Below are 19581 nucleotides of genomic sequence, written 5' to 3' on the forward strand. Positions count from 1 at the left end.
CTATTTTTATTTTATTTTTACAATTTAAACTGATTGTGATGAAAAGATATTGCACTAGAGTGTGTTGCTCCAATCCTTCTCTAAATTAATAGCCTGAAACCCTCCATAATTCCTAATCTAAGGCTAAATAAATCGACCGGCAAAGCATCTCAGACATTCTTAATTGGATTCGGAAATAATCGGAGGGCAGCCAGCCATCCTTTGCTCTTTTTCCCCATGTGCTGAACGAGACAATGATTGAGCTGCCTCGATGCGAGCTGCCTCGATGCGAGCGGCGGCCATTGTGCCCATACGTGCGAGCACAGGTGGTTTCTTATCAGGACATAAATCACCGCGCTGAGCCTTGAGCACGATAACGGCGGGTCCCGTGCGAACGTCGGCAATCCCCCTGCTCTCCGAGGCCCATCGAACGTCCCCGCCAAAATCTATATAGCTACTCACTCAGTCAGTATAACGCCGCAGAACATCACACGCACACTCCTTTCGCTCAGCGAGCTTTGGAGCAGGAAAAAAATAAAAACAGTGGATTTTCCTCGGATAATGTGTGTTGGGAGAGAGGAAACTTTGCTTGAATAAAACATAAAAGCCATTTTTCATGTATTCGTCTGTTTTATTTGCTAAAAACTTTATTTATTTTAAAGCAATTTTACTTCCTGAAAAAACAGTTTTCCCTAGGGCTGGGAATCTCCCGGGGAGTGTCCAAAACTTGCAGTGTTTTTTCGTGGTTTATTGTCTGGATATAAAAAACAACTCGAAATTGACCAGTTTTACCATTAAATTTTTTGTTATAAGTTATCTGAAAATCTGGAGTTCACAGCGTTTTGTATTTTTAACGGATTTTTTTGTTAAATTATTTAAAAAAATGTTCAAATGTCAGGTAAAATTTGGCAAGAGAGCTAATAAAAAAGCAAAAATCAATAGCTGCGCAAAATTTGGTTGCCAAAGCCCGGGAGAAACTAGCCGCAAAAAACCTAGAAAAAATCGGATATGAAAAAAAACCCAGCGGGAGCCAGATGTGCGATAAAATTGGTTCGCACTGCGCAGATCCAAGATGGCGCCTGAATGAGGGTAGCAAAAAGCTCTCTTTGGATTGCCGTACAAGTGTCAAGAGTTTGTTTTTACGATCCAAAAGGCACAATTAGTACAAGTAATGTAAATTGTACATCACAAAATTGATGAAAACTTGCTTCTTTTCGCGCAATTTCACGTGACCGTTTTTTCGCGCCATATTCCACCGGTCGCCATATCTGCGCGTCGCACGAATCTGGCCCCCGCTGAATATTCCCATGCCCAGCCCTGGTTTTTTCCGAAAATAAAAAAATCTGATAAAGAATATTTATATTTTGCTTACAAAAATAAAATTTGCTGTGTAGATATATCCGAAATAGCCACAACAACATTCTTAAAGAGCAAAGTTTACTCTCAATCGGGGGCAAGTTACGGGTCGGCTTGACCCTTTTAACCAGCGTTATGGGCATTCCTTGGCTTTGCTCTGCTTTGGCAGCTCGCAAAACTTGAGAGACGCCGCCTGTGTTTGCATTCAAAGCGCACCTACGCCGGAGTTGGGCAAACTTGGCCGCCAAATATTTGACTTGGAGGCTAATTTCTCTCCGCGCTGCTAGTATAATAGGCCGCACTTTTCTCCATTTCTCGTGGCGCCCTTCTATTTTGGAGCATGTCGCAACTTGGTATTTCGCTCCGTGGGGGGAAATTTAAGCGGAGATTCACGCGCAATGCCGGCAGATTACGCTCTCGCAAACTTTGCCCGTGAAATGAGACTTTCGAATCCCAGGCTTTCGTCTCTCGCGTCTCGCCAAATCTGCTAATCTCGGCTTTGAAGTGTTTAGTAGAGTCATTGACGGATTTAAAATAGCTCAGACTGCTGAGGTTGCAAATCCTGATTGATCGCTTCTCTCATGCACGAGGATGTTAAACTGCTTCCACTTATACGTTTCCAGTTGGAAGATTCCGATTTGAGATGATTTATTAGAATGATTTTATTTTTGCTGATGCGGTCGTCAATTGATTGGAGAGTTTAACTCTAAAATTGGAATTTTCGTTTAAAACTGCAACGGAAATCGCAAGGCTTAAGGGGTTCAATCAAACATTCGAGCACTGTCTCCCTTTTGAAAATCATGTTTTGTTTGGTCAAAAATGGAGACATGCCATAACAAGGGAAATTAGAAACATTTACAATAAACCGTTGAATCTCTTGAGAAATTAGACAAAGTCTGTTTCTTGGTCCATTTAATTAATTGTTGTACACTGCAGTGTTGCTTAAAAATTGAATATTGCGTCTTTGGCAACGCAAATTTTAGCAGTGAGAGACAGGCAGCTAGTCTACCAAAATTTAACTTTTGAGCATAGTTCAAAAAGGAAATTTAATCAAGCTTGTTCTTACTGAAAAAACTGGAGCAAGGAACTCATTAAATAAGTCCTTTTCCTTTGTAAATGTGTATTTTTAATTATATTAACATGAGCTACATCTAACAGAGAGCAGAGTTTTCTTTTAATTAGAAATAATTGAATGAAAAATAGAATAAATAACGCGCAATAATTGCTACATTTCCTTTCTAATTTCCAATGAAAGAAATTTATTAAATTAAGGCTGTCAGTTTGTAACATACTGTTTACTATACACAAAATTAATTCTTATATAGATTTAAAAACGAATAAAAATTTCATTTTGGGCTTAAAAAACTACGTGGCAGTTTTTAAATGAAATAATGAGCCACAAATATTTTGTACGATTCAGATATTTCTTTTAAATTTATTTTTGTCAAAACTCCATAAAATTGTCAGGTTTTAGCTAAATATTTTCTCCCGTGAAAATTGGAAGAAAAAATGATCAACCATTGAAAAACCGCACCAATAAAAATTCCTGTTTGAAACTTGAACAGAGTTTATAAACAGGCCAAATCATATTATTTTATTTCTTTGCAGTATTTTGAGCCAAATCCATTTTATCTTTGCTTAAAATACTCAAAAACATTGAGGAAATTCTTAAATTCTCAGTAAAATTGTAAATAAATTGCTTTAAAGTCTGCAATCTATCTATAACGAGTGGTTAGCACTGTCTCCTTATTATATAAAGAAAATTTACACTACCATTCGGGCATCGTTGGAAGAGAGGAATCGAAATCAGGCGAAAAATCCATTGAAAATTAAATAGATATTTCGAGAAATTTGGCAAAATCTGAAATTCAACTGTTCGTCGGTCCTGACTTCATTGTAGTACGTCATTAAAGATATTTATAAACTGCGACGCTTAATTTCACAATCAATAAACTCATGAACCATTTTTTGAAGCCAGCAAAATGCTAATAATTGTTGGCCTGCAAATATCGAAAGAGCAATAAAATAAAAATAAATGAAATTCTCTTGCAAGTGTGTCGGGAATCTATTCTTTTGATGATTACCTCACTCTAGTAGATGATATTTCATTTTCCGAATGGCGAGTGACAAGTGTATATATTCAACAAGTAGAGGAGCGTCAAATGCGACCGACGGTTAAAGCGACGCATCCTTCCGCTCCCATTTTTCACATTTTCCCGTCGTGGAAGCGACGCAGTTTTGCTTGACGGCGCGAGCTAGGGTGGCTCACTGAGTTATGCAACCAGCAGATGTTCTCGCAGCCGAGGGGCGGATTCCGCCGCCTCCCTCGCCCCCGGCTACGAGCACAAGAAGTGTTTCCCTGCTGCAAAAGAAATATTTATGTCTTTCGAATGCCCGCTCGCTCGCTCACTCGCTTGTTGTCTCTATAAAAAAGTTAACTCTCTTTTGTTTGTTTACATTTGTTTTTTCCTTTCCGCTCCCCGGTTTTCCACTTTTTTTTTCACAACGGGATTAGTTAGCACCCCGTTGTGCGGCCGAGTTTCAACTCACTTGTTTTTTGCTGGGAGAGCTGCTCCTCCCTTCTCGGCGCGCTGACGAAATTGCTTAAGTACATTTTATTGTGCGGCGTGACAATCGCGCGCGTTGCCCGCCGACTCTGTTATCTCGTGGAAACAGCGAAGAATTTAATTATTCGCACGACGGCGAGTTTGTTAGGCTTATATATACAGACTCTAGCTGCTGGAAAGTGTCCTGGGAATTTGCATTCAAAATTTGTTTAAATAACACACTCTTCAACTAAATTATCATTTTTATTACTTTTTGGATTTAAAGAGAGGATTGTTTAGGCCAGCGGGGGTCAGATGTGTGATAAAATTGGTTTTGCACTGCGCAGCCCCAAGATGGCGTCTGAATGTGGGAAACAAAAAGCTCTATTTGGATTGTCGTACGAGTGTCAAGAGTTTGTTTTTACGATTCAAAAGACACAATTAGTGCAAGTAATGCAAATTATGTCCAATATTGACGAAAACTTGCTTCTTTTCGCGCATTTTCACGTGACCGTTTTTTCGCGCCATACTCCACCGGACGCCATATCTGCGCCTCGCGCGAATCTGGCCCCCGCTGGTTTAGGCTTAATTTATATAAAATTTTCAAACTTCCAAAATCAGGCTTGGAAATTTTGAATATCTGTATTCAAGTTTTACTCGATTTTTAAAATAAAAATTGTCTTTATCAGACACGGTTTTTAGCAATATGTCTTTTCTGGATTATTTTCTTAGGTTTACAAGTTTTAAAAACCGTTTCCGAGGGCAAAATATGAAATGATGAGAAATTTTTTCGAAGTAAAATTATCGTGCCTTGGAGGATCTTTAAAATTGCAAAGCAAATCATGAATTTTTAAAACATTTAATTAATGAAGCTTTTTGTAAAGAGATTCAACTTGGTTTTGGTCTTCATTTTTTTTATGTAAAAGAACAATAATTAAATTAAATTTTGCTCAATTTTTATTGACTAAATAGTCGTTTTTCTATAGTTGGAAAAATTTATGAAACTTGACTGTGTTTTAGTTTCAAAGTAATCTTTATTATGGTTCTGCAGGGCTATTTTTTTGTTTTACGGCCTCATTTATAATTTAAATCTCTAGAGACAACAGGCAACCCATTGATGGTTTGATCAGCCTGATAGTGATGTAACTTCCAGGTTTACAATGTAAATGAAATTATTTTTGCTGAATTATTATTGTTGAAAGGAAAAAAATCAGCAACGTTTTGTCTTCATTCTCAAATAAATTTTGCATTAATAACGAAATGAAAAAGTTTCCTAATTTTACACGGCTATTTTTATTTGATCTTTTCCATTCATTTGATATATTATTAAGAATAAAAAAATATTTCAAATTATTTCTGATGTATATTGCTCCTACAGATATAAGGATTAATATAACCTAAATTTCATCAACGTATAGCTATCTCTTTACTCCGCAACAGGAATTAATTCGACCTAAATTAAATGAATATATACGGACAACTCAATCATTCAAATGAAGAGTCGACTTTTGAAGCGTGGAAAATCCTCGAGTGGAGCACCCACTCAGCTGCACAATCAAAGCCGAAATCCCGTGAAGCAGCGGGTGCTTTGACAGCGGCGGAAATTAATTTCCAGGCCGACCTAAGAACACAGCCGGCCGTGAGCCTAGCTCTCATTATATCTTTGCAGAACCGAAACGGGAGCGAGTGCTGTCTGGCCGTGAAATGTAATTTTTGGCACTCGGCCGCCACCGCTAATGAAAATACGAATCCCGCGCTACTATGGCTGGCACACGCGATTCTCTTTTTAATCAGCCGCGAGGAGCAACCAGGCAGCCGTTTCCCCCTTGCCCTTTGTTCTCCACTTAATTTCGGTACAATTGCGCCGGCCCGTGCGTAATTTATTCATTAAGCCCACGCTTTTTCCTTTTGTGGCCGCTGCTTCATATTTTTAGTGTTTTCTCCAAAGAGCTAGGCTTTGTGCGGGAAACTGCGCTGTGTGAACAAATAAAACAAACTGTAAATAAATCGTGTTTAGTACAGGAAACACTCCTTTTTATATAAATTTGTTATGTTTTTTTCCTGAAAATCTCTGCAAGCAGGAAGAGAATAAAGCCTTTCGATGGGAACACAAACGTGGTAATTTTTATTCGTTCCAACCAAAAATTTTAAGATAATATATTTTTCTAAACAATCTTAAACATAATCCTTTCCTTTATTAGTTATATTTCTTCAATTTATACGGAAGGTATTGCTTTCTTTATTTAAATTTTTTTTTCAATGAAATTAAATAAACTATAATCACTTGAAAGTGTAAACATTTCAAAGAACAATATATTCAAGCTGTTTTACAAATATATAAATATTAATGTTTTTACTTCTGATTGATTTTAAAATAAATTGAAATTCATTAAAATAAAAATTATAAAAAATGCTATATGTTTAAATTTTTATGATTAAATTACAAACATGTTATTAAACTTGTTTTACTCAAATAACGTTTCTACAATAATTAGCTAGTAGAAAATCTGGGTTGAAATTGTAGTTCTGACTGCAATTCATCGCAACTCATTTCTAAATAAATGCCAACGAAGGCAGAATCGCTTGAAGCTGTCAGAAGAATTAAATGCAGCTTCCTCGGTGTGTAGTGAGCTCTGCTTCTTCTTTAATTCTTTTGACGTATCTAATATTGGAAGACTAAATTGTGAAATAAAATTTGTCATTTTATTTATGCCTATACTATAACTTCGGATGTCAACTGCAGCCCTATTTCATGGAAAAATAAAAAAACAAAAATAAAACTGAATGACCCCCTGAATTGAACGATGATTATTGCCATTTTGTTTCAACAAGGGATTGAATTGTTGAAAGTTTTCAAAGTTTTTAACAATTTTTCTTCAATAAACATGTGTTTATATTTTCTGTGATGAATATTATTATTATGCATTTTTACTAGAAAACTTGTGATTTGGACGTTTTGCAGAAATAAGGAAAAATAAACAACTAATTCCCATATTCACCGGGATAGCTGCTTTTAAGACAAAGAAAGAAATACAATAACAAAAGGATTAATATATGTGAAGACGTCGAAACTGGTCGAGCAATAAAAACGACGAATTTCTTTTGACAACGAGGATGAAGCCTGGTTTTAATTTAAGTGAACATAAAAACAACCTCGAGTGGTCACCGTTTTCATATATTCAAAGGATCAATCTTTTAATCTGTATGAATATGAATTACATTCGATTGGCTCATCTCTCAATTATTTATTTTTAAAGAGGAATGATTCTGCAAAAGCCTGGAAAATGGTTGTTGCCAATGCATAAACTCGTCCCTTAGGATTCTGTTAAAGCCTAAATTTACCTAAGGAGCACTGTAGTTTTTTGAGAAAATTGGCTGGAAAGTTCCCATGCTTTTCAAATGGTAATGGCTGTCTCCTTACTTGAAATCCGATTTAATTTCAAAACCAAGAGTTTCCCCAATAAGTGGCATACACCGTTGGACAGATCTCGACGGGAGGAATCGGAAAATGCCAAGAAAATATGTTCAAGCACTGTTAATTTCGGAGAAAATTGGCAAAATTTGGATATTTTCTGTAGGTAGGTCCATTTTTATTATTGCAAATTGTTGAATACCTAACATTCTCTTAAATAAATTAAAATACAAAGGGTGACAGCCATTCATTCACAAAGGGATTTTAAATGAATTAAAATATTAAATAAAATAGTAATTTCTTTTGTACAATACGCATTTTTATTATATTATCGCCAGTTGCTTCTCTCCATGCAATACTCAATAATTTTCCTTTCGTTTCGCGCCTTTACAAAATATATCTCTCTAGATTTCTATAGAAAATTTATCTTGAGAGCGAGTTGTAAAAAAATGGTCACCACGCTTTCCTAGAAGAGATCACAAGCAGAGAAGCACTCAATTCCCGTTCGTTTTCCTTCGCTTTGAAGACGCTTTTTATCTGAGATAGAACGACTAGCGGTCGAAAGGGCACAAGCGGGTCCTTTGGCTTGGCAACCCGCACGTTTCACAGCGAAAGAGAGAGAGAGAGAGAGCGAGAGAGAGTGAGAGGAATTATTTGTTTCCTTCCGCTCGACCGCACCTTCACTCGTCCCTGCTCTGCGCGAGAGAGGAAGGCTTGAGATAATTTTTCCAGTCGAGATCATCGTTCAAGCTGCCGAACTATTTCACTGGCAGCCAAGGGAGAGAGAGAGGGAGGAGAAAACTTCTGTAGGAGTAATTGGACACAATGGCTGGCGGAGAGGAATTTAAAATTCAAATATAATCCTCTTCTCCCAAAAGAGGCTTTTGTGATTGCGGAATTTTATTCCACACGTCGTATATTTTGAATCGATTTTGGAATAAACGTCCGCAGGGTATAAGTTCTAAATTTATACTCGCCGCTAAAAAACGCTGCTCTAAAGCATTTTTATGTCCTGTCAGATTGCCGCGCCAATAAAATATCTTCTTGAGTCTCCGTATTTATTTTTAGAAGGAAAAATCAGTGAGATATATATTTTTAGAGGAATCAGACAAAACACTCACTCCTGATGAAAGATTTAAGCAGAACCAAAAGAAACTCTGAACAATCGATTCGACGGCGTGAAGGAGGGAATTTTAATTATGCAAAAGGCGAGAAGGAAGCTTTTGCCTCGGAAAACAAATACAAAAGTCAGTCTACTTTTTATATACACGCTCCAGAGCAATTTCTCTTGCAAACCTGAAAATTTAATGGAACCGATTTGGGTGGGAGAAAAAAAGGATTGCGTACCTTGAGATTTACTTAAACAAACATTCCGACGATTGGCACTTGTTATCGGAAAAGGATTATCCTCATTGGTAATATTTAATTATTTTCCAACCAATATTCGCATTAATTTCATGTTTTTTGTGTCATTTCTTTTTTCTTTGGCTGCAGATCTTTTGTAGTTTTAAAAATAGTCTAATATTAGGAAACTAAATTTTGATTTTTTGTAAACAGAAATAAAATCACGAAAATCACCTTAATTTTTATGTGTTACTATTTTTAAATTTACAACTTTTATGAGTTTATTGCAAGTTCGTCTATTTAGTACGTTGCGTCATTAAAAATGACGGAGATCTTGACAGTTGAAAATAAATGTAGGGAAAAAATTTCAATTTTACTTTAAACTAGCGGGGACCAGATTCGTGCGACGCGCAGATATGGCGTCCGGTGGATTATGGCGCGAAAAAACGGTCCCTTGGAAATGCGCGAAAATAACCAAGTTTTGGTCAATATTGTGACATAATTTGCATTACTAGTACTAATTGTGTCTTTTGGATCGTAAAAACAAACTCTTGACACTCGTACGGCAATCCAAAGAGAGCTTTTTGTTTCCCACATTCAGACGCCATCTTGGATCTGCGCAGTGCGAACCAATTTTATCGCAAACATTAAACATGAGTCAAAATGGTTTAAATATAGGCCTAGTAACGATCCAATCAGAAACAAAGTTACGAAAAAGTCGGCTATTTTATAACTAAAAAAACCGTCTCACAATCACCATAAATAAATATTACGATGTTTGAAACGATATAATTGCTGGAATACATATTTTCATCCTTCACATGCGAAGTAAAAGCATGCCAACACAGTTTCAATAATTGGAGTGGAAAATAAAGAGCAATCGAATCGACGTGCAAATGTTTGCGGCCGCTCTGCCGCGCCATGCCATTTCATCAGGGCGGACAAGTTTGCGGTCGGCACACAATCTGGGCTGTTGGTGCAGCGGCCTGAGGGGCCTAATGGTCTAATGGCGGCATCAAGCGCAAAATGATGAGAGATGAGCATACACCGGCGGGCCAATTACGCCACTCGATCACATTCGCACCTCCAGCTTTGCATTCAAGATCAGCCAGATAATTATTTACCATCTGACTAATTGTAAATGCACATATATCCGATCGATAAACTGCCAGTTAACATGCGGGTTGGAAAACGCAAATTTATTGATGGATTGAATTGGTAATCTGTGGGCTCGGTGAGGTGGAAAATTGATAAAATGGATGGCACGCATGACGGCTTCCTTATCGCAAATATTATTGATTGTTGCCAGAAATTATAAGGGAAGATTGTCAAATGATAACAAAGTTAGACAAAATTAAAGTGGAATGATACTGGGCAACAATTGAAAATTATTTAAATTGTTGGGTGCCATAAACAATTGATCGATAAACAATTTGTTCAACAATTTGCAATAATGAAAAAAGGACCTTCCTATAATAAAAATTCAAATTTTGCCAATTTTCTCCAAAATGTACAGTGCTTGAACATATTTTCTTGTCCTATTCCGATTCCTCTCATCGAGATCTGTCCAACGGGGTGTATGCCACTTATTGGGGGAACTCTTGCTTTTGAAATTAAATCGGATTTCAAGTAAGGAGACAACCCATACCATTTGAAACGCACGGTAAATCTCTAGCCAATTTTCTCAAAAAATTACAGCGCTTCTCAGGTTAATTTAGGCTTTAACTGAATCCTAAGGGATGAGTTTATGCATTAGCAACAAGCATTTTCCAGGCTTTTCCAGTATCATTCCTCTTTAAAGTTTTATTCAAGCTTAAATCCAATATTAATTGCATGGAGACGGCAATTTACATATCTGATTAAATTATTACATTTGTCTGGTTTCAAAATTATGTTCGGGAAAATAGCTTTAAAAAAAGCATTGGAAATATTTTATTTGAGGAAGAAACAGCTTTGAAATCTGACTGTCAGTTTCTTTCAATAAATTCAATATTTTCCCTCTCTAAATTTACACTTTCAATTTAAAAACTTTCTGGTCACATAAATTATTCATTGCCTTTTCTCGGGATCTGTTACTGGCTTTTAACCGCATATTTGAGATGTTGCAAAAGGTGGTAAATTTAGTGACTTGAAACGCTCGAATAGCTCACCTGAATAGAAATCGACACTTGCTGCCTTGTTGGTTTTCGCCCCTTTCTAGTGTACGAGTTTCTACGGCGTTTCAATCAAAGAACTCGGGAGGCAAAAAGAAGGCCACGATTGGTCTCAAGCTCCTATCTGCGACCGCTTGGGCCCCATGTTATCCGTGTTGTTATTAGCAGCCCACGGGATTTGTTGAGCAGATTTTCAAAAAAGGGTTCAAGAAAATGAGGAAAATCGAAATACTTAAATTTTGTGAAGCTTAAAGAGCTGGCCAGAAAAGATAGTAAAAAGTAAATATTTAAGTTGTTTAGTTTATGTTAATTATAAAAATAAAATAGTACAAATTTATTATGTGTTAAATTTTTACTTTTAATTTATTAAAAAATAATTTGAATATATTTTAAATCACTTATATTTTGAAATTTTAAATTAATTGTTTTAGTAATTTAAACTACAATATGTTCTTCTATATTTGGATTACTTTGAAGGAACGTAATTTTTAATATGATTTTTAAATGTATAAGAGACATTCAAAGAGAATTATAATTATATCATTAGACCTATAGATAACTTCCTTCGGAACGACTGTTTGTTACGATTTTTACATATTATTAGAATTGCGTTGTGAATAATATTTAGACAATGAAAGAGCAATAATCCTGATACCGATGAGCACTAAATATCGGGGCAACAGGATTTATGCGTAATAATTTCGGATATCAATTTTTATAATCCTTGGTGACGGAAATATTCATTTTTCATTTTATTTATAAGAATGACGACGAAGCAGAATTATCCAGATAATAAACCAAATTTTTGTAAATAAAGTGTCTGCTTAAGGTTTTAAAATTATTTCCAAACGATGGGCACTGCTTCCCTGAATTAAATCTCAATTTAATTTTCATAAATAAACCCCTAAACAAGCCATGCATTATGTTGAACTGATCTAGATTACAGGAATTGAAGCCTGGCTTAAAATAGATTCAAATGAATTTGCATAATTTTACTAGTCACATTTGTGAATATTTATTTTAGCTCCTGTTCTATGGAGTGCAATAATTTTAAAAACAAATAAACTCAAACTACTGATTACTGAGGCAAAACGTTTGATTTTACGCTATTTTAAAAAGGTTAACTAATAATAGCTAAAAGTCCTAACAACTTTTTCCTATAATTCTCCTCGATCATCCAATTATTTCTCTTTTTTCATAAAAAAAATGCCTGTTCTATAGCGTTTCATCCGATAAACAAAAATATAAACGAGAAAGCAGAGTATTCGAATGTGTATAAAAATTTACCAGCAGGACAAATCAATCTGACTACTGGAACAGAGAAAGAATACAATTGTGTCAGACATCATTTTGAATGTTGCGACACGCGAGTCGAGTGTGATAATCACTCTTGTTTATTCCGAGTTGGACATGAATGCGCGCCTATATGACTGTGTGTGTGTGTATACATATGTTCACAATTAACGCCAACGAAGCGGACAAAAAGCAGAGAGCGTCTCGTGTCGTGGACCGAATATTCAATTGTGTCAACAACAGAGGCCACGCTGCTTTTACAAACAGGCGCGTATTAGTGCTGCTGCCTCCGTTTGTGTGTGTGCGTGGATCAAAAGCCCTTCTCTCTCTGTGTTTGTTTTATTCAGGTTGACGAAGGTGCGCGCAATTGCCGCTGCTCGGTCCGAATTCTAAAACACCGCCGCCGCGTGCTGCACATTCATTAGTGGCGAAAGCGGCTTTCGGCGCGGTTTTTGTTCCCTTCTCGCATAAATTTGTAAATGTGTGTATCGGACACAGCAGGGCGTAATTTTCTTCTCAAAGGTGGTTTTAAATGACACACGCTTCCCCGCACCAAAGACTAATTGCAACCCTTTGATGCGGCCAAAGCGCCGAATGACGCGGAAATTCAGAAGCAGATAGCCTTGAGAAGATTAGAGGCCTCATCCAGCCGCGCAAATTTTGGGTCACGTGGGCAGCCGCCAGCCACCTAGCCGCCGGTGGAAACGGGTCAACGATTAAAAAGTGCAGGAGAAAAATGTCCTCCGTTAAGGAGTATTAATTAACCTTGACATTTTTAGAAAATTGTCAGCTGCGCCAGCCGCCGCCTTAATTTTCAAGGCTGAGACCACTTTAAGTGGAATGATACTGGGCAACAATTGAAAATTATTTAAATTGTTGGATGCCTTAAGCAATTAAAGAAAAGAAATATATTTATTTTGAAAGCTACAGAAGTCCAGCCAATTCCGGAGAATTAACGGCTGGTGCTTATTCTGCTACACAAGGCAGCATAATTTTAGTACATTAGTGTGCAAATTACATCAATAAATTATTTTTTAATGCAGTGTCGTCATTGAGAGTCCATTCTATTTTTAATAAGCCACTTTTTGATGTTTCGCTTCACAACACATTTGTCAGTTAAATTTTTAAGTTCACTTGGTAACATGTTCCAAAGTCTTGGCAAGATACATTCAGACGACGGATAAACAATTTGTTCAACAATTTGCAATAATAAAAAAATGACCTTCCTACAATAAAAATTCAAATTTCGCCAATTTTCTCCAAAATTTACAATGCTCAAACATATTTTCTTGTCCTATTCCGATTCCTCTCGTCGAGATCTGTCCAACGGTGTATGCCACTTTTTGGGGAAACTCTTGATTTTGAAATTAAATCGGATTTCAAGTAAAGAGACAGCCCTTACCATTTGAAAAGCACGGTAAATTTCCAGTCAATTTTCTCAACAAATTGCATTGCTTCTTAGGTCAATTTAGGCTTTAACTGAATCCTAAAGGATGAGTTTATGCATTGGCAACAACCATTTTCCAGGCTTTTGCAGTATCATTCCTCTTTAAAGAGATATTATTCAGTTGCGTCACTCAATTGCATTCCTACATCTTGAAAAAGGAAATATTGAATGTGGAATTGATGACGAATGACTTTTTTCTTAAATTTAAAATTTACTAATGGCTAAACTTTACCCAGAAAAAAATCCTGGAAGGTTAGCTAGAATAGGGAAATTTTGAGAGGGAAATATTTAAAATAAAATTCTTTCTGATACTGTAAAACAGTTTTTTCAGCTTTGCATTCCTCGTCAGCAGAGAATTTAATTCTTCCTTCAGTTCAAATGTGACTCGTAGAGGTACATGTTTTACAGGATAAAAACATTTTAGAGAAAAACATAATCAAGATAAAGACAGATCTCCCCATTTGGTGAGCAGATGAAAATTTGAAACTTATCGTCAGAAACAATAATTAGACATTTTATTTTTTTTTTTGTCTAATCTTTCGTGACCAGGGTTCACCAATTTTGCAGTGTGAGAAAATGCCCCATTGGCTTTTTGCGCAAAAAAAAACAGCTGGAAAAATCAACAGTTTTGGGTTTTTCCTAAATTAATTCCGAAAAGGTCCCATTTCGCTCCAAAAGAGTCAGAAATTTTGGAAAATTACGAAGGGTGTCTTTAACTTGGCCTTTTGGTGAAACCAGTGGAATTTTACTGATTTGCAAAAATCGTTATTTTTGGTCATCTCATCATGGCAATTTTTTATTTTCAATCAAAATGCAAGAAGTGCTTCAGTGAAATGTGCAAAGTTGCATAAAAAACCACAAAAACTGTGTTTTTTTGCAAAGCTGTAGGTTTTTCCTGAAAATGCGGGTTTTTGCAAATCCTCTTCGTAGCTCAAGAGATATAATTAAAAAAAATCAGTGTCAATTTTTTAATTTTCCCAAATTCTATCAAATAAAGTGAATGCAATTTTAATCCCCCTCTAAAGAGCAATAATTTTGGATGAATTTACATGACACCATTTTCCCAGACTCAATTTCCTCTCAAATCGAACGAGAGGAAGGACGAACACGGCATTTTAAACGCACCCTGGATGTCTCAGGGGGGTGACTGAAAATCGCTTGCGCGATTCGCAGTGGCAGTTTGATGAGAGGCTCTTTCTCGTCTCTCTATTTTACGCGGCGGCTCGTCGTTTTATTCGGCGGCGCGCACATGGGACCCATGGAAAAGAAAATCGCTGCTCGATCAATCAGCTCGTTGGCTCCGACGGCAAATTTAATCAGCCCTTCTCTCAGTGTCCGTGATTCGCGCAACTCTGACATTGAGCAGGAAATAATACTATATAGCCTTTATTGTGTTTCGTTGCCTGTCTCGCGTGCGTGCACAACTTCTTTGGCAACGCCGCCGTTTTCCTGCGAAATTTTGTCAGGCAGGAAACAAAGAGTGCGCGGAGCCTCAGCCTCAGCGCACTTCATCTACTCTCCAGTCCGGAAAAGGGAAATTGATGCATGAACTGTCGAGCACAAACGAGAATGAATTGCTTCAAGTTTTGGAGTACCTATCACACCAAATTTAAAACATATTTATTTTTATAATGCTTTAGAAAATAATATTTTTCATCTAGCCTGGTAATAAAGTGAGAGGAATCTCGCAATTTTGAGAGGTAAATAGATTTGATTTGCCGTAAGAAACATTATTATCTAAAGTTTGACGTGCAAAATTATTAAAAATAATTTTATGTTTGATAAAAAACTTTAACAATTATTTTTTAAATTATTTAAATTAAGCCTAGCTGTAACATTTTAGATTTTTTTATTAAATAAACAAATAATATTTTTATTTTGTGATTGAACTGTACTTTATAAATATTGTTTTAATATCATACCTTCCTAAAATAGTTATTTAAAATTATTTGTGTATAGTTAAAATCATAAATTTTATACCTGATTTCCTAAGACTGAATAATCATCTGATGAATTTCAATATGCAAAGTGGGCAGAGATTTGAAAATTATCCAAACGTCAATTGTTATCGTTAATGTCCAGTTTTGGTCTCGAAGGGATGGAGGCAACGCAACAACCAATTTTAAAGTAATTACTAATGCAAATATTTTAGTCATGTTAATAATAAAATCTCAAACTATGAAATATGTTTTGAAAAATAAATATAAAGGTTGCTAAGATTTTAATATTGATTTGTTCTCCTTGGAAACAGCAATGCTCATAATATGACACCCCTCTAGAACCTTTGAATGACAAAATATTGCTAAATTTTTTATAGAATTTCTAACCATTACGAGCAAAACAAAGTAGACCATAATGACGTCACTGATTGTCGCAAAAAATAGCTTTGACAGGCTCCGTGATAGATATTGGAATTTCTTTTGTAATAAATTCTGATTTCCCATTCTCCAGACCTCAGAACAATTTAGCTTCCTTTGTCATTCGTTAATTTTGTCTCTGCATTCCGCGAGAAAATTAAATGTTGTCATGCTGACAGAGCAATTTTACTTTTTGCGCTGCTGCTTCTCCTGCTGGAGAGAGTGAGCCGAGCAACCCGCCTTCTCGCTCTCTTTTTGCCGAGAGACGAGCAGCCTTCACTCGCAGCCGCGCCCCAAAATGATTTCATTTGCATTTCCGCACGCCGTCCGTGTCGACAAAGCGAATCTGCGCACTTTTTCACAAGACGATCGCGCGCCGCGTGCAATCTGTTTGCGGCGAAAGTCACGTTGCGGATCTTTCGCTCCATCGCACATCCTATGTCAGACGTCAGCCGGTTGCCTACAAGAATGATTCTAAGATTTTGAATAAAAGCTATACTGTGGCAAAGTTTAATTAATAATTAGAACCTAATATTGGTTCGCAAACAAAATATTTTGGGTGTTTTAATTGTTCGCAAAAAGATTTTAAAGGTTCTCTAACGGCTAATCGAAATTTTCAGATGAATTGTGTGCGAAAAAAAGTAGATTTGAAAACAAATTGCTCATCAGTAGGAAAAAACTTCTGAATATAGGCAGTTTTTGACGCTACTATGAACTCCTGAATTTTAATGAGGCCAAACACAGAAAAATCCCCTTAAAAAATGTAATTTTTAAAAGTAAAAATTAGCTTTCATGACTCAAAAGTTATATTTTTCATCGTATCTCATAAATTTTCATAATTTTTTTTCACCACGGAAGCAATTAAATACCTCTGCTAAAAAAAAGAGGGCGTTTAACCAGTAAAATTTAGAAAAAAATTGGATTTTGCGGACCTTTGGGTCACAAAACGGGTGTGAAATAACTGGTCGTTTGTGTCATAGCATTTTTTTAAAAAGAGAATTAAAATTTAAGAGTGGTTCGATCGCAAACAAAAAATCTAAGTAATTAATTTCTTGAAATTTTCTGTTTCAGACGTGGCTTGGTCGCCGCTGTTTTCGGTGCTGGGGCGGCACTTGTCGAGCGTGGAGGCGTCCGAGCCGGAGCAGCAGCCGCGGGGGCGGGGCGGACGGCCGGACAACTCGAGCGTGTGGTGGCTGCCGTCGTCGCCGACGCGCCACCGGCACCACCACGGCCGCGGCCGGCCGCATCGCTCAGGCCACAATGCCACGGCCGGCACAGGAGGCCCCGACGTGTGCTACGGCCCGAACGAGGTGCTCATCGTGATCGCCGTCACGTGCGCCGTCAACTTCGCCTTCATCTTCGGCATCATGACCGTCGTCCACCTGTGCAACATCAGGAACCACGCGCACATCCACTCGGCCGCCGCCCTCTCAAAACTCGTCTCTGCGGGGTCAGTATAATTATTAAGTTTCTTATTGAGATTTGACACGATTGGCCATTTTTTTTCGAGATTCCAACCACTGTTGGACAAAAAAATTTAATCCGTTTTGGACCATGCTTGAAATAAACCACAAAAAAAATAAATAAAAATAAAAATTAAAAGAAGGAGATAATATCAGGTGATACTGTTTTAGTCCAAAAGTTTTAAACAAAAGTCTTAAAAGGTCTAAATGTTTTTTTCACCTGTTGTTCGAAGCAATCAACAGATGGCACCACCGTAGACTTATATAATAAATTTAATTTAAGGCACTTTCGCTACGATTTCAGACTCAATTTAGCTACTGTGCATTCTTCAATTAATTTGCTTTCTTTTGACGTGCTGAAAACCAAAATTGGTTCAGCCAATCGCCGTAGAGTTGTGAAACACTCTTTTTTTTTAGATAAAAAATATTTTCCGACATTTCTACGGCGAATGGCTGGACTGATTTTGGTTTTCAGCACGTCAAAAGAAAGCATATAAAGTGAAGAATGCACAGTGGCAGGATTGAGTCTGAAATTGCAGCGGAAGTGCCTTAAATTAGATTTATTACGAAACTATACGGTGGCGCCATCTGTTGGCGGCTTCGAACACTAAGTTTTATGCAAATGGTCAATCGCGGTTTTATTAAGATATTTTGGAGCAATTTAAGACTCATATCTGGTGACTGCTCTTTAATTAATTTTTCCCCCAAGTTATGTAACACTGCAGTTTATTGTTTTCCATTCCTTTAATTAGTTTACTGAGCAGCAACAAATTCACCAGTTGCATAAACCCTAAGTGTTCAAAGCCACCAGCAAATGGCGCCACCGTAGACTTTCGCTTTTAAGGCAATTCCGCTGCGATTTCAGACTCAATCTAGCTACTGTGCATTCTTCAATTAATTTTCTAATTTTTGACGTTCTGAAAACCAAAATCGGTTCAGCCAATCGCCGTAGAATCGTGAAAAACTGTTTTTTGAAATAAAAAAATATTTTCCAACGTTTCTACGGCGAATGGCTGAACCGATTTTGGTTTTCAGCACGTCAAAAATTAGCAAATTAATTAAAAAATAGCAAAATAGCTAGATTGAGTCTGAAATCGCAGCGGAAATGCCTTAAAACCGCTTAAAACAAAATTTTCAAGTAAGTCTGTGGTTGCGCCATCTGTTGGCAGCTTCAATAACTAAGGGTTTATGCAACTGGTCAATTGGTTCAATTTTTTTACTATTTATATGCAGCCATGAAATCATCCTGGTCCCGGCAAAATTGCGTAACTTTCAACAACCAAACGCGAATTTCCTTGTTGCAAGAAAAGGTCAACAATCAATTCGACAGTGAAAATTTGGGTGTTTGTTGAACGTTGCGCAATTTTTCCGGGACCAGGACGAAATATAAAATAAAAAAATCAGATATTTCCAAATTAATATGAATTCACCTATTTAAATTTGCACCCAAAATATTTATAGGCTTCTTAATTTTTAAGCCATTATAAAATTTTGATTAGAAAAAATTATTTGTGAAAGCAGATTCCTCAACAAAGTGTTTTAAAGAGAAGACAAGTCGCTGGCAGCTTTCCCAATTATTTTGAAACTCACAAGGCAGAGTGAAAGACGAGAGACCATGAAATTTTTCAAAAAGCTTTTCATATTATATAAAGAGTGTGTGCCGGGGGAAGCGTTGGTGCGGTGGCTCGTGTGGCTGTGGCGACGGTGTCGCTCCAAAAGCCCGCCGTTCTGATGCTCTGCTCGCTCTCTCTCGTCGGCAATAATGGCCGCACGCGCTCATTAAAATCGATTATTATTATTCCTGCTGCTGCTGCTGCTGATGGTGATGCTGTGGAGGCGGTGGTTTTATTTTTTTTTTTATATCCGTGCGCTGGCCGCGCCGTTCCCTTTTATTGTCCGCTCGCCTAATGAAGATGCACGCCGGGAATTTCGCTCGCGGCGCAATTACTTGCATTGAATTTCCGTGCAGCCTCTGCGGCACGATTGCTTCATGCGTTGATTGTTGCATGCATGACGCAATAATTGCTGTTGAGCAGGCCAAATGGGTTAATGGCACTAATTGCTGCTCAGCGGTCATCAACTCCAACTGGAATAATACATAGTTGAGATCCACTCGATTTAATTGTTTGATTCTATTTTTAAGTGCATCTACGCTGTAGAAATATTAAAAAACAAACTCGCTACTCACCAAGGAAACAGCATTATTTTGTTTCCCTGAAAACAATATTCTC

General features: G+C 37.0%; 1 protein-coding gene across 1 annotated transcript in view; it reads left to right on the top strand.

Annotated features, from left to right (window-relative positions):
• The window catches only part of LOC135940719 (uncharacterized), an 85492-nt gene that overhangs the window by 60830 nt on the left and 5081 nt on the right, over positions 1-19581 (top strand). Inside the window, exon 3 of the mRNA XM_065485733.1 lies at positions 16959-17337. Coding sequence (XP_065341805.1) covers positions 16959-17337 — 379 coding nt within the window. The remainder of the gene's footprint in view (positions 1-16958; positions 17338-19581) is intronic.

Source organism: Cloeon dipterum, chromosome 3, assembly GCF_949628265.1.
Source record: "Cloeon dipterum chromosome 3, ieCloDipt1.1, whole genome shotgun sequence".
Lineage (NCBI taxonomy): Eukaryota > Metazoa > Arthropoda > Insecta > Ephemeroptera > Baetidae > Cloeon > Cloeon dipterum.